At 45.0% G+C, this 22010-nt stretch overlaps 2 protein-coding genes across 10 annotated transcripts in view; both read right to left on the bottom strand.

The window, feature by feature from the left end:
- SGCZ (sarcoglycan zeta) overlaps positions 1-22010 on the bottom strand; it is an 869285-nt gene that overhangs the window by 380946 nt on the left and 466329 nt on the right. The window lies entirely within an intron of this gene.
- Positions 10515-17444, bottom strand: LOC146035523 (uncharacterized). Its single transcript, XM_083159067.1, has 2 exons — positions 16941-17444; positions 10515-12532 (listed from the first exon to the last, which is right to left on the bottom strand). Exons 1-2 carry the CDS (start codon positions 17442-17444, stop codon positions 10520-10522), a joined length of 2517 nt encoding a protein of 838 aa, XP_083015193.1. The 3' UTR covers positions 10515-10519.

Here is a 22010-nt window from a genome sequence, read left to right as displayed (position 1 = left end):
ATACCATAGTGTCCGGAAGTGTGCACACAACCCATCAATCAGGACCGAAAAAGGTCTCAAAAGTATACCCAAATCACAGCTATAGAACACTAAAAAACACATATAGCGCTTAACACTTAGCGCCTTACCACCACTGACATTTACCACCCACAGACTTTCCCTCAGAGCCATATACATATATATTGTGGCGAGAGGGCTTGTGATTAACCACAGTTGCCCATTCTGGTGGAATCATGCCGGCACATTTTGCACCTGTAGTAGAAGTTTATAATTCCAGGCTTTCTAAATTACAAATCTTGCCTAGGGCATCAAATTGGATAAGACCGGCTCTGTGTTAGCCAATGCAGAAGAATGACTTTTGAGCATGTGAAGAGCTGGGACCTACTATATTTATGTTTTGTTTTATGTATGTACCTGTGTGACCAGGCCCAAGTATGTTTATGCTGTGCTACAGTGTCTGACACCAGTAAAGACACATTGGTTGCAACTGGACAACCTGCCTGCAAGTCCATATTTACAGTAGCCATGTTACAATATATATATATATATATATATATATATATATATATAACAATCCAATGCTGCCGGCACTCCTAGTGTCTTGTAATTAACGGCTCCAGGTGCCAGAAGAAGCATAAGTAACAGTCCAACACACCCACAGACGTGGGAATAAACGGCACTCAGGGAGACTTGGTAAATGCACAAAATGTGTATTAAAAAATGGAGGTGGATGGGGGACGTTTCGGGGTATAAGCCCCGTCCTCAGAGGACGGGGCTTATACCCCGAAACGTCCCCCATCCACCTCCATTTTTTAATACACATTTTGTGCATTTACCAAGTCTCCCTGAGTGCCGTTTATTCCCACGTCTGTGGGTGTATTGGACTGTTATATATATATATATATATATATATATATTTATATATATATATATATATATATATATATCACTACACAGACAGCACTCCAACTCCTATCACCTTTCAGTAACTGCTTCAGTGCTCTCCTAGTATTCACTGCACATGAAGTCGGCTCTCGGAAAGGATGCAAACTCATACAGGTAATTGAGTCAGTTACCTGCCTGAGTTTGCATCATTTACGAGTACCGCCTTCATGTCATAAATTGTGTCATGCACTTCAGCATTGTCAAACTGCAGGGCCAAGAAGGTGGCACTGCTTAGGCTGGCAATAAGTTTAAAAGTCCTTTAATCCTACGTTTCAGGGCAGGCACCCTGTCGTCAAGAGCAATACAGCAACAAACTGACAATGCTCACAACACACAATTTAAACCTTCATTCCCCCAGCTAATTGGGCACATAATCAATCTCACCTGTGTATAAACAGTGAATTTGGAAGAAGTTCAATGATGCTACTATCAGTTGTATATATAGACGTTTGACTAAAACATCTACGCATCAGGCAGTATATTTATTAAAGGTCAATTTTGTTCGACTTTTAGTGATTGAAAGCTATCTTAGTTGATGTTGGGCTTCCAGGTCTAAATCATACATTTACCAACAGATTATTTTTATACTGATGTGTGTTCTAACCCTGGTGTGTGATAATCAGGCTAGATTTCTCTGTGTAAGTGGTAGTAAATTGCCTCAAAGAAAGATAAAGTACTGTAATGCTGCATTCTTTAATCAGAATAGATGAAGCTGAGATTGCCTCTGGTATCAGGAAGGGCATTCGCTTTCCTGTGAATCATTTCTTACAAGTAAGATAGAAATTATAATAGAATACAAAATTGGGGTAGGATGAAATAGATGTGTACATAAACTATGGGCTTTTCACCATCCAGTCTTGATTAGACAATTTCTATTTATGCTTCTACTTGGGTGAGTAACAATATGGATCTTGGGATAATAATGTAATGATGCTGGGAACAATCTAATCATGATATACTGTACCAGTGCAGTGTGTTTGTGCATTATGATAAGAGGCACTACCTTTGTTGTGCATTAAGAAACGCCTTAAAAACCACAAACCATAAAGCAAGCAATTCAATAAATTAAATAACAAAGTGCAAAATTGCTGTTCTACAGTGCACATATAGCATTGGACCCACTTTGCAAACTATCTCAATGTCTTCCAGTGCACAAAGGTTTGCAGAACAATATGGTAACATTAGAGCATCTGCAGGTTGTGCAGTCAGTGGGCAGGAGTTGGGCAAAGAAGATGAGTTGATAGTAAAGTATAGCTGGTAACTGGTGCTTCATTTTACATAACTGGGAATAAACAAGATTTAAATTGGTAAAATTACTAAAATGGGAGTTCTATTGAGGATGAGATGTTTTCCATAGTAGCCAATTAGATTATATATATTATCCTTTGTCAGGTGGTGCAAATAGCCAGCAAGAGCAGAACATTTTTCAGTACTTCCTCATCTTTGCGGCCACCACTGCGCCAGTTACGTTAGCCTCTACTTAACCACTACTTAAGGATTTTCAGTAAGGGATCCATCACAAATCCATGCCACCACCCTGGGTCCACACCACCCTCCTGTGTCCACGCCACAATCTATTACCTTTAATAAAGTTGTGGTGAGCAATGAGGAGCGAGCCACTGAGCCCGAAGCGTGGCGAGAGAAGAGAGCCCACGCGGGGACTATGATGCTTAGCAGCATTGCGTAAGTTCTGTAGCGTAAGAAATGGCCGCAAAGATGAGGAAGTACCCATTTTCCCTTGATTACAGAGGATTCTGTTAGAGTTGGGAGTCGAGATTTTATTGGTGTAACTGAAAGTAGCTAGAGTACATCACAGAAAGCCAGATGAAAAGGACTTGTCTCTCAGCCCAGCACCTGCGGCATTAGCATATGTTCTCAGATCCATTGTGACTGAAGTTGATAATTATATTTTATGTTACACAAATACCAGGCGATATATTTACTTAAGTGCAGGCTTATAGAAGTGGAATTGTTGCCATATCAACCAACTAGATCCTAGCTATTATGCTCTAGTAGGTGCTAGATGTATTATAAGTATCTGTTTGGTTGATATGGGCTATATCTCCACTTCTATAAACCCTTACTTTATTAAATATACCCCAAAGTGCTTAAGAAAGTGAATCTTTGATATCTACCACAGAAAAATAGAAGCTGATTCCTGGTGCTGGTACCACTACAATCTATGTTAAGCATCTACAGAGTTGCACCTGAGTGGGCATTTGCAGCTCATCAGGTGGTCATCAAATTGGGTAATATCCAGTTATGTTTGTATTGATTGCAACATTCTGATATAATTATTTGCATAAAAAACAGTGCTGCAATGTTAAGACTGAATCAAATCATCCTTCACATTAAAACAAGCTACCAATGTCCAAACCCTTTTTACAAGGAGATGTGGTATTAGAGTTCCTAAAACTTTCAGGGTAAAGAGTACACCCTACTGAACTGACAGTGTCATTGGGCTATAGTTTAATTCTGCTGACAATGATCATGTATTTTAAAACTTGCTCTTCTTCAAATACACCACTAAATGATTGGTTCTCCAGGATCAAACCATTAGTTTTCCAGGGATGTAGATTGATAGTAACTGAATCTTAAGGAAGTCTGAAATACACCATAATAATATACTGTAAAGTGTTAAGTGTTGGTATAACATTTGCCACGGCCTCAATATTATTGAGGGCTACAGTAATCAATATGAATGGCACATATGGGGCAGTACGGATGGTGTAATTTTTAGCATTACTGCCTCACAACACTGAGGTCATGGGTTCGATACCATGGCTCTAACTGTGCAGAGTTTGTATATTCTCCCCGTACTCTCGTGGGTTTCCTCCGGGTACTCTGGTTTCCTCCCACAATTCAAAAATATACTGGTAGGCTAATTGTCTCCCAACAATTGTGTGCGTGTACATGTGGTAGGGAATATAGATTGTAAGCTCCACTTTGCTGAATCTGCCCCAATACAGATGACCTTATAATACTGTAACTACATAATAATTTTGGCTACAAAGTACATGAAAGCTGTTGATTTTGTTGTTTAATAGTCTGTGGTTTGCAGATAATGAGTATCCTTTGTTAAGGAGAAACGCAGCTTGGATTATTATTTTATGCATGTGATTGGTGGAATATTTCTATTTGTAACTTGCATGATTTGGCAGCACATATACGTAAGTGTTCTAGAGGCCAACAATTCTGTGTGAACATTTTTGAAATGCCTTCTTTGTGTTCATACACTCCACTATACATTGTATAATTGCATTGTATATTTGCTGCCTGATGAAATGCTAGGGGCATGTGTCATAGAGTCAACAGTAATTAGGTTGACAATCAATAGGAAGACCACTATTGGTTCACAGTAAAAAGGTCCGCACGTGAAAAAGGTAAACGCTTATTATTTTGACATGATCAGAAGGTCGACTTAGGCAATGGGTTGACATGGAAAGGGTTGAAATGTGTTTTTCATATTTTTTGCTGTCTTTGTTAACATAATTCAACAAGTACACCATATAAGTGTACCATTTCACTAGACATGTTTGGGTCACAGTGCCTCGCTATGCTTGGCACACTATTATATTCTCCCTCCATGTCCAAGTGGATAGTTAAGAATGAAAAACCACCTTTTTTTAAAAGAAACATGAAAAACCCTATACCCTATGACCTACTGCTTGTGTCTACCTTTTGACCACGTCCTAATGCATGTTGACATTTTCCATTTGTTGACCTATCCCAATGATAATACCCAGAATGAAAAGCAGACAGGGAACCATTACATTCTGCAAGACCGGTGAAGGTGCGTATTACAGAACAAACATTTTAAACAAACTTCTCCTTAAAGATATCGAATTTAATCAACACATGACTGGTTTACTGTTCTGGACAGAAAATGAATCAGTTACTAGAAAAATTTAATTGGAAAAAAAATCAAACAAATGGTTATTAAATTAAACAAAAATGCACTTGATTCCAAGAGGCAGGAAATTGCACCAAAGTGATTTGCTTTTGTTACATAAAAGTTTTCTTTATTAAAGCAAATGCGTAAAAGCATATAATTAAAATAACCCCTGGGGTATATATGCACATTGGATACATTTTTTGTTGATAATGTCTTTTACTCTTGATGATGAATTTTAAATAGCATGTAATTGATCTCTGGTTCCACACTATATACTGTATCTGCTCTTGAAAAGACAGCGGAACATTTACCATGGCATTCTACTTTTCTTGAATTAACTTTGTTTCCACAAACCAATTGAATTTTCTGCTAAATCAGGAACACATCAGCCTCTGAAATGTTATTCCTGGTAGTAAAGAAGAAGCGTTCATACACTGACTTCTCTATAATCTGGTAATAGATGAAGTTAAATTTGAACTACAAGCTGTCTTTTTGTATATCTCTAAAGAATATGAATGACAGATTCATATAATACATCATTGTATAACAGTAGAACTCACTGTTATTGCAATAGTGACTGGGCATGTAAGGACCTCTGATCTAAGCAGTGATGTACAGGTTAGCTGCCAGAGGAATGAGCAGTTACTGATTCCCATGCTTGTCTGGAGGGCTGGCAGGGGCACATGCCAGTTATGGAAATGGAACCATGCCCTATATCAATGTGTGCAGTGCAAAGGCCTCATCCTACATTAGTAGATACGTCAACAGTGTCTAGACAGTGATAAAAGGTGAGAGCATATGGTCAACATGGATAAGATCAACAAAAACAAAAGGTCGACACAAGCAAAGGTCGACCAGCCTGAAGGATGGTGAGCAAACCGAGCCATGCAAGGGGACATTTACTTAAAGCCCATGTGATGAAATGACCGCAAAAAAACATTATGTCAAGTTGACCATTTCAATGTGTAGGTCAAACTATTGACTGTTGACCTAGAGACTATCTGCCCTTTATACCATAACCTCCTAGACCAGGGGTGGGCAATTATTTTGGCTAGGGTCCACTTAACAATTCCAGTAAATATTCACTGGCCACACACAGATAATCCATAAGACTTGCACACTGCAGTCTCCTGCAGTGTGTATTACACACCAGGAAAAAAAAGAACACAGCTATTCTGAACTGTGAGATGAGAACAGTTCTACAGGTTCCAAATGAATTTCTCCACCATCCACTACCTTACAGTAGCCTCACTGTCTCACCATATGCTACAATTGTGAATCTACTGCCTTATACTGTATGGCAATAGTTCCCAACACTTCTTTGGCTGTAATGCATTTCAGGATCACCTATCATGTTATTGTAAGCTCTTTATTCGTATCATATTTCTCTCAATGCACAGCATTGTTACTGCCCATCACAGGTCACTTGCTGCCACTAGTGTGCCCACCACCATGTGTGTGCACCACATATGCACCCGAGATCCACAGTATTGAATGGGAGCATACTTTCCCCAAAATAGGTCACATGCAGGCATGGCTAGTCAAACATGTGATGCGGCTGCATTTGTTGGCCGTTTGTGGAGTGGTTGAGGGCGGACACATCAATAAAGGATGACCATCATAAAAATAATATTATTATAAAAAGTAAAACAATGCAGATGCCAAGCTCACATATTTTAAGTGAACCTTCTATGGCTTTTGTCATGATGCCAAGAAGATCTGACCCACAGAAAGGCTCTTATTTTTAAATGTCAAAGAAATCTTAATGACATGGATGCAGGTCTACATTACAACACAGCTTTCCAATAGAATATGATACTGAGGCTACAGGGGGATGTAAGTTGAATTTTGTGGGCCTAATAGCAACATTTGGGAAGGTCCCTTGCTTCTTTAGAGACACCTCTCTCCACAGTGGTTGTAATATACCACCCTTAACATTATGCCATTGATGGTCAGCCATTAGTAGTGTGCAACCATGTATGGTCACTTACTAACACACCAACCATTGCCACCATTGATGATAACCACACTGATGGCCATCACTAGTTACAGTGGAGCAGTATAGGGAAGGGGGAGAAGTGTCCCTCTGACATGGACTGGAGCATCAATCTTTTTGGCAGTGGAGGATACACTGATGATTGGTCTCATGTTTCATTGTAATGTAATATACATGCTATAGTGGGTACAGGGCAGACTGCCCCCTAAGAACACATAGCAGCTGCATCCACTATAGCTATCAGCAACTCATACAGTGGCTCTTATGCTGGTTGACTAAAAAATGTAGACACAATTTGCAGTCTTGTGAGTCCATCAGTTGCTGGTCACACAGACGCCGCCCCCCCCCCCTCACATGATGCAACTACCCGCAGGCATGCAAATAGATGATTTGCATAATCATCTATTTGTAGCCTTGCGTGCGGGCACAAAATCATGCAATGGTCGCTGACCATCGAATGATTTTTCAAGCGCTCGCAAATCTAAGACACCTCTTTGGTGTCTTACATCTGCGAGTGCCCATACGGGAAGCGGGCGGGCAGCTGACATTAGCTGACATCAGCTGCCCACCCCCCTGCACCCGCGTCATCAGGGAATTACCATGCAAATTTTCATGGGAACTCTCATGAAATGCTGGGCGTTCCCATTGGCGAATCCCCCTGCCCTCAACCCCATGTCCCCCGCCTGCATTTTTGTGTTTACCATGTCTGCTCACACACAGCGGCTGCCCATGCACATTAGTAATGGGGTTCTGGACCCATATTGGTTAAGTACACTGGAGTCTCCTCAAATTACAGGAGCCTCTTATTGTGAAAATTACTATGTAATTTATTTTATTATGTAATGCATTTTTTTCTAACACATATTACTGATTGCCTATTTTTTCTATGTATTTGGTCTACAGTATCTCAAATTTTTGCAATTGAAATAGTTTCCACAAAAATGACCATGCAGTCAGAACTATTTAGTTTATAGAATAGAACTATTTCAACTTAAACAAACTTTTTTTTTTGATTGCATGATGTAAAAATTGAATTAGCAAGATAAACTCTTTAAATGCAATCATCAGCTATTGTGTACTATACTGCTATGTACACAAGTTGAATTGTAGCTCAAGTTTTCCACATTTTTTTACCGCTTGTGTTGTCACGGCCGTCTGTCTGATAACTTAACTGTCTGCAGTTCTGCTTGTCAGCTTGTCTGCTTAATAAGCCTTGAAAGATTCCTCCATTTGCATCAAAAGTAGCTCTCAGATGCACCATTCACAGTTCTGCTACTGCGTCTTTTCCACTCAAGAATTTAGTTTAAATGAGTCAAATGAGGTTATGAAATGATTTAAACAAAATATCTTATATTGCAATGATGCAGTGTTATATTAGGGTAATTTAACAATGTACAATATAGCTTAATCATGTCCATAACAAAACTGCAATGTTATGGAGCTTAATGACATAACAGAAATGAACAGAAGAGCTACAGTATGCCACTAAAATATTGTTTTCTTTGTCATTTGCTTTATGGTCCATAAGGCTCAGTTCAGTTCCATTTGGTTATCATTTTTACTTATACAATAGAAAATAAGAGAATATGTCTTTACTGTATGGGGTCATATAAACTTTGTTATTTACTGTCATTGCTAATTCTCTATATAAGGAAGAATTGCCATATTACCCAGGGAAAATATCAAAAACTTCCCTTACAAAACGTTTACAAAAGCCTAAACACTCCTTTGGGGTTTCTTTGTTATACCAAATGGGTTCCACATTGTATAGGGTGTGGCTGGATAGGCTGTGTGCATAGTCTTGCTGGGTGAATAATATTATTTATTTACTTACAGTACTTATAGTTTCCTATATAGCGCAGCAAATTCCATTGCGCTTTACAATTGTAGACAGCGATAGGACAAACGGTAAAAACATGGAGGTAGCAGGGCCCTGCTGCAAGCTTAAAATCTAATATATCTGTGCATAGTTATCAAAGTGCGATAAAATTAAAGCATACAGTAACTTCAGCATTATCCTGTCATTCTTTCTGGCTGTTGGCTTGCTCCAGAGTCAGGCGCACGTGTGTTCTGTGCTGGAGCAGTCATGTTTCTGATGACAGGCATTGAGTTCTTCTTGCTGGCTCTATCATTTATTGTATATAACCCTTTGCAGTGGCAAACAAAGGATTTTTAGAGGGTGGTTTCCTAATGTAATCCAAAATCACCCACTCTGCAGCGCATTAGAGTAAGTACGGAAATCTGGGGGAGTGGTAACAGCCTTGAATATTGGTCTTTTTATACACTGGATAGTGTATGGAATACAGTATTGCTATTTAACAGTACATATGGTCTATAGTATAGCTGCTTTAAACATTTAAATAAGATAAGTGGTCAGGAAAAGGTTAAACATCATAATAAATAAAGACAAAAACATAATAGAACCAGTACTGCACTTTCTAAGCTCACAATCTCCCACTTCATGGTAAGGCTTGTACCTTTTCTCCTGGCTGCTATAGATGGAGCTGGCCTAATCTATTCCCGACATTCGCCAGATCCCTTTGCGCTGGCAGCGGCTGGGCAGCGTCTCCCAGCCCGTCTCCGCTTCGGGGAGACGTTGCCCAGTTTGGAAGGGGGGGGGGGGGCGGGCGGTGAGGGGGACCGGTGGAGATGGTGGGGGAGGCATCGGGGACCCCCGCCGAGCTCTGTTGCCATGGGGCGAGCGGGCGTCTTGTGCGCGTGCGCCCCCTGGCGGGAGCCGGCCTTGTCCTTGCTGCAGATGGCGTTTCTACCCCCATACAATGTACAAATTTACACACGCGGGTGATTTTTGCTAATATCACGGGCAATATGGTCGATGAGCCTGCGATGGGAGTGTGCACCGGCCATATATCGCGGGTGCGTTCTCCCGTTTTTTTCCCCGTAGTGATCACTGCCGTGTGTACGCACCTTAAGTCATCTGTCTCCATTACTCCTGCTACACCACCGATTCCATCAAACACTACAGTTTTGACAACATGTTACTTCAGCCCCACCTGCAGTGCACATGGTTTTTTCATTAAAGAAGGAGTTTGTTTTTGCAAACCAACCAGAATCACCTCCAAAATACCAACCTATGCTTGGTACATATGGGAAATACTACAAAAGTAATTAAAAAGGTCAGTTTTCTAATTTTTGGCCTACACGCTTAAGTACATCTAAAAGCCCATACATTTCCAGATTTTCATTCCAACCAGCCAGATTGGAAAGATAATCTTCTAGTGTGTATGGGCCTTAAGAGAGTAGGCCAAAATATATAAATATATAAAATATATGTATACATATCTCCATCAACAGTATACATAAATAAATAATATATAAATAAATAATGTGCTCAAAAGGAAGACTAATTGGAAAGAATAAATAGTATATAATATGCTGTGTCAGTGAAGTCTGGACTCCCCCAAACATTATTTATTTATTTATTTACAGTTTCTTATATAGCGCAGCAGATTCCGTTGCGCTTTACAATAGTAGACAGTAATAAGACAAACTGGGTAACAACAGACAGACATGGAGGTAGGAGGGCCCTGCTGCAAGCTTACAATCTATAGGGATATAGGGGGGAAACAGAAGGACAGGCACCAGTAATAGCATAGCAGTTACAAATCCAGAAGGGAAGCTATATAATACATAAGTGCCTCGAAGGGTTATGCATGTAGAACTTAAATATGATAGGCTTGCCTGAAGAGGTGAGTTTTCAGGGAACGCTTGAAAGTTTGGAGACTTGTGGAGAGTCTTAATGTGCGTGGAAGGGCATTCCATAGGATGGGAGCAGCCCGATGAAAGTCCTGTAATAATGAATGGGAGCTAGTGATCCGTGCAGAAGAGAGACGCAGATCTTGTGTAGAGCGTAGTGGTCGAGATGGGAGATATTTTGTGATAAGTGCAGAGATATATGCTGGTGCAATATGGTTAATAGCTTTATATGCTAGTAGAAGTGTTTTATATTGAATACGGTAATATACAGGCAACCAATGGAGGGACTGGCAGAGCGGATCAGCAGACGATGAGCGTCTTGCAAGGAAGATCAGCCTAGCAGCAGCATTTAAAATTGATTGCAGTGGTGAGAGTCTGTTCTTGGGAAGACCAGTTAGGAGACTATTGCAATAATCAATGCGGGATATAATGAGTGCATGGATAAGAGATTTGGTAGTGTCTTGTGTGAGATAGGGTCGTATTTTGGATATGTTTTTTAGATGCATGTAACATGATTTGGAGACAGATTGAATGTGGGGAACAAAGAACAGTTCAGAGTCGAGGATGACCCCTAAGCAACGAGCCTGTGGGGTAGGGTAGACTATCGAGTTGTCAACAGCGATGGAGATGTCAGGATGGTAACTGTTCTTAGTTGGCGGGAATATAAGTAATTCCTTTTTGGAAATATTGAGTTTGAGTTGGCGACAAGACATCCAAGATGAGATGGCAGAGAGACAATCAGAAACTCGACCCAAAACCACTGGTGACAACTCTGGGGTTGATAGATAGATTTGAGTATCATCAGCATACAAGTGATACTGAAATCCGAAAGAGCTGATTAGTTTGCCAAGAGAGGAGGTATAGATTGAGAAGAGCAGAGGACCTAAGACTGAACCTTGCGGAACACCGACTGACAGAGGTAATGAAGAGGAAGTAGAGTTAGAGAAGCGAACACTGAAAGAGCGATCAGATAGGTAAGATGTGAACCAGGAAAGGGCTGTATCATTAAGACCTAGGGAGTGTAGTGTTTGTAAGAGAAGAGAGTGATCGACGGTGTCAAATGCAGCAGAAAGATCAAGAAGAATAAGTAGAGAGTAATGGCCTTTAGACTTAGCCGTTACCAGATCATTCACCACTTTAGTCAGTGCTGTCTCAGTGGAGTGTTGAGAGCGAAAACCTGACTGAAGTGGGTCTAATAGGGTGTTAGAGTTAAGAAAGTTTGTGAGGCGAGAGAAGACAAGTCTCTCTAGTAGCTTGGAGAGGCATGGGAGCTGAGATATAGGATGATAGTTAGAGAGAGAGTTAGGGTCAGAATTCTGTTTTTTAAGAATAGGAGTTATCACTGCATGTTTGAGCAGAGAAGGAAAAGTACCAGTAGTAAGAGAGAGATTGCAGATTTTAGTTAAGGTTGGAATAATCACAGGAGATAGATTTTTAATGACTTGCGCAGGTATAGGATCGAGAGGAGAGGTAGTAGAGTAAGAGGATAAGAAGAGTGCGGATACTTCCTTTTCATTTGTGGGCTCAAATGAAGAGAAAGTGCCAGAGGGTTCAGGTGGGAAAGAAAGAGGGTTAGAGGTTGTGGAAGAGCATACCATTTCATCTCGGATGTTATCAATCTTGTCCTTAAAGTAGGAGGCAAGTTCTTGTGCACTGATGGTAGCCGGTGGGGGAGGAGGGGGAGGGTACAGAAGAGACTTAAAGGTGTTAAAAAGTCGCTTAGGGTTGGTGGCATGAGAAGAGATGAGAGATTGGTAGTATGTTTGTTTGGCAGTGTCCAAAGCATTGCTGTAGGAGTAGTAGCTAGTTTTATATGCGAGGAAATCAGTCGTACTACGAGATTTGCGCCATTGGCGTTCTACTTTACGTGACTGATTTCGTAGTTGTCTTGTTGTTTTGGTGTGCCACGGTTGGCATCTAAGCCTACGTGGGGTGTAATGGGTAGCTGGAGCCACGTCATATAGGGCTGTTTCAAGAGTCTGGTAGAGGTGGGAAACAGCAGAATCAGGAGAGGTAAATGTAGAAATTAGTGAGAGCTGTTGTTGCAGGGAGGTGGTAAGTTGTGGAAAATTAATTGCATTAGTATTTCTGCGGGTTAGAGTAGGCTTGCATGATTTCAGTGTCAGTGAGCTTGGGGTAATGGAAGAGAGTGAGAGGGTAATGAGATTGTGATCAGAGAGAGGGAAGGGAGTGTTAGTAAAATCAGAGACTGAGCACAGCCTGGTGAAAACAAGGTCAAGGCAGTGGCCTTCCTCATGAGTAGAGGAGTCAGACCACTGGGAGAGGCCGATAGAGGAGGTTAGAGAGAGGAGTTTGGAAGCATGCAAAGATGGTGGACTGTCAATAGCAATATTGAAGTCACCCAGGATGACAGTGGAGATGTCAGAGGAAAAGAAATGGGGGAGCCAGGCAGAGAAATCTTCTAGAAATTGAGTTTTGGGAAGCCCAGGTGGGCGATAGATAGCAGCAACACGCAGAGAGAAAGGGGAAAAAAACCCTAATAGAGTGAACTTCAAATGATGTAAATGTGAGTGAAGGAGCAGATGGTAGAACTGAGTATGTGAAGTCTTGTGACAGTAATAAACCAACCCCACCTCCTTTACAGTTACCAGGCCTGGGGGTGTGAGTGAAGTGGAAACCACCATGTGACAGTGCTGCAGGCGAGGCCGTGTCTGATTGTGTGAGCCAGGTTTCTGTAACTGCCAGCAGGTTGAATTTGTGAGAGATAAAGAGGTCATGGATGGATGTTAATTTATTGCAAACAGAGCGTGCATTCAATAGGGCACATTTAAGTTGTTTGGAGTGTGGTGGGAGGCATGTGATATTTATGAGGTTAGCCGAATTTCTAGGCATACAACCAGTAAACTCTGAGTGGGACAGGTGGTTTGGGCCTGGGTTTGGTGATATGTCACCAGCTATTAAGATTAGAAAGGAGAGATAGATAAAGGTGGATGTTTGTGTTTTTTTGTATTGGTGGTGGGATGTTGATGTGAAAGTACAAGTAGAGAAGTAAGTAAAGAGCTCATGAGTGTTTAGAAGAGGGGAGTGAATAATAGAAGAGGCAATGTGCACAGAGTGGTGAGTGTCAGGGTGTTTACAGGATGAGTGAAGTTTGGTAAGCATGATGTAATAATGTATATTGTATTTACCTTACTTGTCGTTGTTCAATGTTTTTCAACTGTTTTTTTAACTGTTCTTTAAAAGTAATATCACTTTGTAATTTCTCACTTAGTAGATTTCTAACTTAGAGAACTGCCCAGGCAGAGGACTGCCTAATAAGTGGCAAACATTGGCATATATTCAATGCCGTGGGCGAGCGGTGACTGCGAGCAGGACTTTTTGCTCGCAGTCACCGCTCACCCTGTCAGTATTCAACTGACCCCCCTCATACGCAAATTCCCCCTCGCTCCGTTTTTTGAGCGAGGGAGAATTGGCATATGTGCCTCCAAAAGCTGCGAGAATCTAGGCTAATTACAGTGAGTTTGCTGCACTAGCCGCGGCTCTCCCAGTTTAGAGGAATCCTCGCAGTTCTGTGACTGCGAGGATTCCCCCGGAACGTTGCATAGTGCGAGCGGCCGGCGCAGGGGTTAAACTGCGAGGATCACTGGTTTTCTGCGATCCTCGCAGTTTAACCCCCTCGCCGGCCGCTCACACCGGCATTGAATACATGCCTTTGTCTGCCCCCACACATACTCTGCCGTTCTAATCCTTTCCTCTGTCATGGCTCTGTATATAATACTACATATTGTTTTTTTTTTTTTTTTTTATTGAACCTTTGTTTAGTTCAAAATCATTTAATGTACTATAGCTCAAAGTTCTTCTCTGTCTGATTTTATCTTTAAGTGTATTTTTTCTTTAAGATAATATATCTGTAACTACAGTACTTTCAGCATACTGAATGCTGCGGTCACTTTCAGCTTGGAAAATTGAATTCCTTTGTCAAGAAAATGACAACAATTTAATTTGGGCAATTTTTTTTCTTTTTTGAAATATCATCTTCAAATTTTGATATTCTGGCCAAAAAAATAATAAGCATTTGTTCCAGCAGGTACATAATTATTGGTTTAAATTGTGCCATCTCTGTAGGTTTACTAAGCTATTTCACCACAATGACTGTACATATAATTATAAATGTTTACAGACAAAACTAATATTCTCAAAATAATATTGGTAAAGCAAAGGGAATAAAAAATAATATGATAAAAAAAATACATTCATGTGATAGTTGTGTTGATTGCAGTACGATCCCATTAGCAAGGAATAGATTGAATATTATGTTAGCCAAAACACAGGCATACAATAAGCCAAGATCCTTCTGATTCACATTGAGATAGATGGTCTTTTCAATCTTAAGTATAAAGGACTGTGTTTCAAAATGAATTCATTACAGTTTATTAGATTCGTTCTAGCCAATATAGGTGCCATGCCAACCAAACTAGAATCAAACTGATTGATTCAATTCAGCTTGTTTTCAGCACAATGTGCTTTTCACTGCATTCAAAAGACTTGAGCATGAAATGTAGAGAAGAGTCAGTCTAGCCTGCTGGCCTAACAGAAACAGGTTTACAGTTTACGGCACTGTGTGATATTTGAAATTAAGTAATTGTTCATACTTTACTGTAAGAATAATACTAAGAATTGATTAAGGAAAAAGTAAATGGAAAAATGCTACATATTTCTAATAACTGTAAAAATGAATAGCAAAAACTGCATTATTTGTATTTAGCCCTCCCAGATTATAAAGACTAGTGTCATAGTTATTTACATTATTGATTAACCCCTTTAGTGGTATGCTCGGAAAGCTGCACAGCTGACACTGACCAACCTGGAAGATTTCTGAGTATACCACTGTGACTAGATTTGTGCCATTGGTGCCTTGCCCACAACATATATGCACTGTGGGCGCACCATCTGCACGGCTGCTCCCCAATGCCCCTCTTTCCCGCAGTGCTTCATGCCGATCGGCAAAATGCTCAAAGACAAGAACGTCCAAGCTTCGCTTGACACATATCTCAAATATGGCACCGGCTCATGATTGTGATTGGCTGTTGGACTTCAAGCTACGATTGGCTCACAAGCCAGTTCAATATTTGAAATGGCCGCCAAAATCAGCATGTGGAGAAAGGGGTTCATACTACATTGAAATGAAGGTATAACACTTCAAGCTTTCTATGTATTTAAGGAAAACTAAAACTTGGAACTTACAAAAAAAATACACATTCGTGATATTTAATACCTCTTATTTGCTCTGATAAATATTTAGAATTTAACACATTTGAATACAAATTGATCAGTCAATTTTTCAATTTTACCTTGTAAATTTAAACTACAGTACACCAGAAAACCGATGGCTGAATAAGCTGGAGGTGACATAAACTACCGAAGGAGTCTGAGATGCCTGCACTTTGGTTGTGTTTTAGGTTTAGGCTATGATGCTGCAGCTATAGCCAATTAGGGAGTAGGGAGGAGTTTCCTGTTGTAGGAATAGCCAGAGGTCAGGTGATCTGCACTCTGGTCCGGTTTTCCAAGGAGCAGGTTGGTTTCAGACTCTCTCCTGTACTTATTCCTCTGTCATCCTCACTTATTCCTTCTACTGTCAAAACTACTTCTCTCCCTTTGCCTTCCACATACCTCTTTCTCTTCTCTCAGGCTGCTCCTTGGGGGATTTGGTGCCAGATAGTGTAACGCGCTGCTGCCAGGCCTAGCCATGCCGCGTCCGCGGAGAAACATCCACCCTCCCTCCCGTTTTGTACAGCCCGGCTCCCCCTCTGATCCCCCAACGGCTAGCAGCACGCAGGCCGGGCGGGGAGGCAGAGCGGCGGCGAGAGCGGGTCCACAGCGGCGGGGCGCGAGATCCGCGTCATCGGCTGATGACGCGGCGGCGCGTGGTGCTAGGCCGCAAGCTAATAGAGCGAGTAGCGCTCCCGCCCGGGGTAGCGGAGGCACCCCTGGCGGAGGTAGTCAGCGGGGCAGGCGCACGCGGTCTCAGGGTCCCGCAGCAGCAGTCACAGGTGCATCCGCGCCCATCCAAGATGGCCGCCGGACGCGAGCTGCGGGTCCTGGGACACAGCACAGGGGCTCTCCTGCTCAGTCAGCCCGTCCTACATTGCCCACACAGGGCCACCCCTCCACGGGGTCCCCCATGACTCCCTTAAGGAGGGCAAGGAGCGGGTGGCTCTCTAGGGCGCGCTTGCTATCCCAGCGCGTCAGGCTATCACAGGCAGCGCAGGCTATTTCAGCCACGGCCGCAGAGGCAGTGTCCCCTGGAGTTGCGCAAGCGCCCTCCACAGAGTTAGATATGGCAGTGGTGCGGCAGCTGGTAGCGATGCTTACGCCGAGGGCGGGTCAGCAACCGGTACAGTCAGGGCCTGGGACTCTAGCTACTACTGTCCTCCCTTCTGTTCCTTCTATCCGGGACCCTGCGGCACACGTGCTGGCAGCTCTGGGCACGCCTTTCGCGAATATGGCTTCCACACCTCCAAGGGACGCAGTCGTGCCGACACCATCGCAGCACCAGGCAGAGGAGGCCATTGCCGGGCCGTCAGAGGTGGCTGGTCCCTCCGGAACAGCAGGTGCGGCTACAGCGGGAGCTGTGTCAGGTGGGTCAGCCAGAGCACGCAAGAAGCGCAGGCGCAGGTATTCCCGTACATCCTCCTCCTCGGGGTCAGAGTCCGTGACCTCCGGCGAGGAGGGGGGACGCAAATCCAGGCACAGGCACAGACGCTCTAGGAGACACCGGAGGCGCTCGCAGTCCTCCAGTGGCGACTCGGGCTCCCCGTTGTTTCCTAGGGGGCAGGTGGTCCACTGCGAGAATACGGCAGTACTAAGAGGCCTCAGGCGCAGCGTAAGGGATAGGATAAGGGAGGGCAGATACGTCAGCTTCTTTACCATGACTGCGCAGGATGAGAAAGATTACCGCGAGGCAAAGCGTAAAGGGGGGATTGGCGAGGCAGCCTACTGCACGTATCAGAGGTGGCAAGTGGGGCTGTTTATGTTTGCTGCATGCTACTTGGAGACCAGACCCCAGGAGCATATGAATGTTATTAGATACATCCATATGATGCACGCCATGTATATGGACGACGGCGAGAACGTCTGGCGGGCTTATGACGAGCAATTCCGGCGGAAGCAGTCGGGTTGTGAGATCATGGCCCTTGGCGCTAAGGATGTCGAGGTGTGGATGGGTAAGAAACCGTCGGTTTCGACCTCCGCCGCCCCGGCTCCGGTGGTTTCAACACCCGCGTCAGCCCCACGCAGGGCCCCCTCGTCCTTTCGCGGGGGCTCTGGAAGGGGGCAGTCAGCGGGCAGATGCTTTGCTTACAACGGGGCAGGATGCGCAGCGGGTTCCCGCTGTAAGTTTCGGCACCAATGCTCAAAGTGCTGGGGAGGACACCCGGTTAAGGAGTGCACGCGTGGCAAACAGGCTGGGGGGGCTCCCAGGCAAAATGCCGGGGCCAACCCAGCCCCTGCTCCTCCACAGTAAGGCCCCGTCCCCCGTGAGGGGTGACCGCCTAGCCAGTTGGCTGGGGCGTTACCCCCTCCGGGATGAAGCGCAGTTTCTGGCCGCGGGTTTCTCGCAAGGATTCCTCCTCCCCGTTCAAGGGGAGGTGGCGTCCGGGTCCCCGAGAAACCTGAAGTCAGCAATCGACATGCGCCAAGTCGTCCTGGAGAAGGTCGAGAAGGAGGTAAAATTGGGTAGGATGGTGGGCCCATTTCCTGAACCTCCGGTTCGGGGTTTGGTACTGTCACCTATTGGTGTAGTCCCCAAGAAAGAGACAGGCAAGTTTCGCCTGATACAGCATCTGTCCCACCCACATGGATTGTCTGTAAATGATGCAATTCCTATGGAGTTGTGCCACGTACGGTACCAATCCTTCGAGGAGGCTTTGGCTATTGTGCACGGCTACGGGGGGCGGGCCCTGCTAGGCAAGGTTGACATTGAGTCGGCATTCCGACTGCTGCCCCTGCACCCGGACTCCTTTAGGTTCATGGGTTTTAAGCTGCCGTCAGGTTATTATGTAGACCGTTGCCTGCCTATGGGCTGCTCGGTGTCCTGCGCCTACTTCGAGTGTTTTAGCAGCTTCCTGCATTGGTGCGTCACGGAGTATACGGGCGAGCCGGGGGTCGCCCATTATTTGGACGACTTCCTGTGCGTAGGCCCGGCTGATTCCCCGCGTTGCGGGGCTCTCCTGAGCGCAATGCAGCAGCTGTTCTTACATTTCGGAGTCCCCGTCGCGAAGGACAAGACAGAGGGGCCTACTGAATGCCTTTCATTCTTGGGCATTGAGATTGACACGCGGGCCGGGTGCTGCAGGTTGCCCCTTGATAAGCTTGCACGGCTACAAGGGGCGATCTCCCAGTCCCTGGCCTCCGGCAAACTCCGGGTACGCCAGCTACAGTCCCTACTGGGCCTGTTTCACTTCGCCTGCCGGGTTATCCCCATGGGGAGGGTTTTCTGTCGAAAACTGGAACTGGCCATGGCGGGTCCAAGTAGGCCCCAATTCTTTGTCCGCCTGAATGCTGAGCTCAAAAGGGATCTTAGAGTTTGGGATGTTTTCCTCCGCGACTTCAACGGTGTTTTGCTGTGGCCTAGCCCTCCGCGGTACAGCGAGGAATTGCAGCTATACACCGATGCGGCCGGGGGAATAGGCTTTGGAGCCTTCCTGCACGGCTCTTGGTGCGCGGAGACCTGGCCGGAGGAATGGGCGCAAGAGGGGCTCACCAGGAACATGCTTCTCCTGGAGCTGTTCCCTATTGTGGTGGCCCTGGAACTGTGGGGCGACCGCCTACGTGATGCCTGCATCACCTTCTGGTGTGATAACCTGGGGGTGGTGCAGGCCATCAACAGACAGAGCTCTTCTTCTCTCCCTGTGGTGCGCCTGCTCTCTCGCCTTGTATTGGTATGTCTGCGGCTTAACCTGCATTTTGTGGCCAGGCACGTTCCCGGGGTGGACAACTCGGTGGCCGACGCCCTGTCCAGGCGTGACTGGGCTAGGTTCCGGTCCCTAGCTCCGGGAGCGGATTTGGTTGGTGAGCCGTGTCCTCCTTATGTTTGGCAGGTCATCAGGCCGGCATGGAGGAACTAGCCATGCGGGCTATTGCTCCCAGGACGCTGCGTTGTTACCAAGCTGGCTGGCTGGAATGGGAACAATTCAGAATATCCGCGTCACAGCAAGGTAAGGCCCCGGGCGAAGCCATGCTGGCATTTGTGTGGAGTTTGTACTCCGTAGGGCGGACTGTGTCAGCCGTGAGACGGCTGTTGGCCGGCGTGTCGTTCTTCTCATCGCTGTATGGGAGATCGGACCCCGGCAGGTCTTTTCTTGTGTCTCGGGCCCTGAGGGGCTGGCGGCGCGCTTCCCCTGTGGCTCCAGATAGCAGAAGGCCCATTGACGTGTCCCTGCTGCCTCCCTTATTGGGGGCGGTTTGGGATGTATGTCACTCTGAATATGAGGTCCGACTGTTTCGCTTGGCATATGCCATGGCATTCCATGGAGCTTTCAGGGTCGGCGAGCTGGTAGCCCCGTCGAGGCATCGACCTTCTCCTCTGTTGTTAGAGGATGTATTGATACAGGGCGATTTGGTTTGGTGCCGGGTAAGACGTTCCAAGACAGATCAGGCTGGGAGAGGCCAATGGCTGTCACTGCAACCGTGCCTGGTGGAAGGGATTTGCCCAGTGGTGATGGGGCATGGTTAATGCATGAAGACGGCTCTTCATTGACAAAATACCAGTTCTGCCATGTTTTGCAACGTGCCCTGGGATCTCTTGGCCTGGATCCGCGGGAGTTTGGTACACACTCCTTTCGGATCGGGGCGGCCACATCTGCTGCTGCTGGGGGTCAATCCGACGCAGAGATACAGTCTCTGGGTCGATGGCGCTCGGCAGCGTTCCGCAGATACATTCGGCCTGGCCTGTCTCTCCATCTGCAAGACTGTAACCGACTGGACGCATAAGTACTCGTCTCACTTTAGCGGGAGTCTTGAGGTGGTCCACTTTCCCCCGGGGGCACAATTCGGCTTAATTCCAATCTGACATGGCGTCCTGGTTAGTTTACTCCGGGGGTTTTCTGTGCAGTGTGCCTCAAGGTCTGGTCGGTTACGGTTTCTTTATCTTTGCCTTCTCCGGTGTGGTTGGTCTGTTAAGTGAGGTGTGATTTGGATGACATGTGTCCTAACCTGTTTACATCTTTCAGGTCGCAGGGACTCCAAGACGGTGTGGGTGATGGGACACTCTTTTGTCCACTGGGCATCAATGGCGTGTGGCAGTTTGAATGAGAGTATGCGAGTGAAAGCTCAGAAAGTGCGATGGTTGGGCGTGCGAGGCATGCGTTGGGGAGCGCTACGGGGCCTTTTGCTGAGGTCGGTGCGGGACTTCGGAGTCCCTGAGGTGCTAATTTTGCACTTGGGCGGAAACGATCTAGGCCAATGCACCGCCTTAGAACTTAGGTCGATTATCATCAGGGACCTGCATATTGTGGCTCAAGCGCTCCCTTGCTGCCAACTGATTTGGTCCTCAATGATTCCTAGGCGAGTCTGGAGGAATGCTAGGTCAGGGCCCCGCTTGGATAGCGCACGGAGGAAGGTCAATGCTGCGGTGCAGCGATACCTGTTGGCTAATGGGGGTGGAGTCATCAGGCATGACTCCATCACCTATAAGCGGGGTTCCCTGTATAGGCCGGACGGTGTCCATCTGAGTCCTGAAGGAATGGCCATATTCCTGGACGATTTGTTTAGAGGTTTTAGTTGATGTGTTGTTGTTTAGTAAGTGCTGAGCGTTTAGGGTGGCGGTGCTGCAGCCTAAGGCTTGGCTTGTGGCGGTAAAGAACGGTCCTTGTTCAAATGAAGTGTTATAAGGATAGTGGGGTGCGCTCTCCCGTCAATGATACGCTTGTAGCCCATGCCCCTTGGACAGGGGTGGGATGCACCACTTGCCCGAGTGGGTAGCGTGGGAGAGTTGAACACCAATGATGTATGAATGGTGTGATGTCATCTTACCCCTCCTTTTCTCTATGACCGTTCTTTAGGGCCGCCACCCTCTTCTATAGATTAATATATATAGTTGTCAATTAATAAATTTGACATTCATTATTTGAAACGCCAGCACTTGTGTCTGTCTCTTTATTTGTAGTGTTAAGTTAGATAAGTTTAGATAAGTTATTAAAGTGTTATGGCATAAAGATTGCCGATGGTACGTTTAAGAAAACCGATGGCTGAATAAGCTGGAGGTGACATAAACTACCGAAGGAGTCTGAGATGCCTGCACTTTGGTTGTGTTTTAGGTTTAGGCTATGATGCTGCAGCTATAGCCAATTAGGGAGTAGGGAGGAGTTTCCTGTTGTAGGAATAGCCAGAGGTCAGGTGATCTGCACTCTGGTCCGGTTTTCCCCACCCTCCCTCCCTATTTTTCTATCCTTTCTTGGCGGCGGTAAAGAACGGTCCTTGTTCAAATGAAGTGTTATG

This window comes from Crinia signifera, chromosome 1, assembly GCF_055691185.1.
Source record: "Crinia signifera chromosome 1, ASM5569118v1, whole genome shotgun sequence".
In the NCBI taxonomy this organism is placed as follows: Eukaryota; Metazoa; Chordata; class Amphibia; order Anura; family Myobatrachidae; genus Crinia; species Crinia signifera.
The sequence above is the reverse complement of the archived record's forward strand: the minus strand, read 5'-3'. Positions and strand labels throughout refer to the sequence as shown.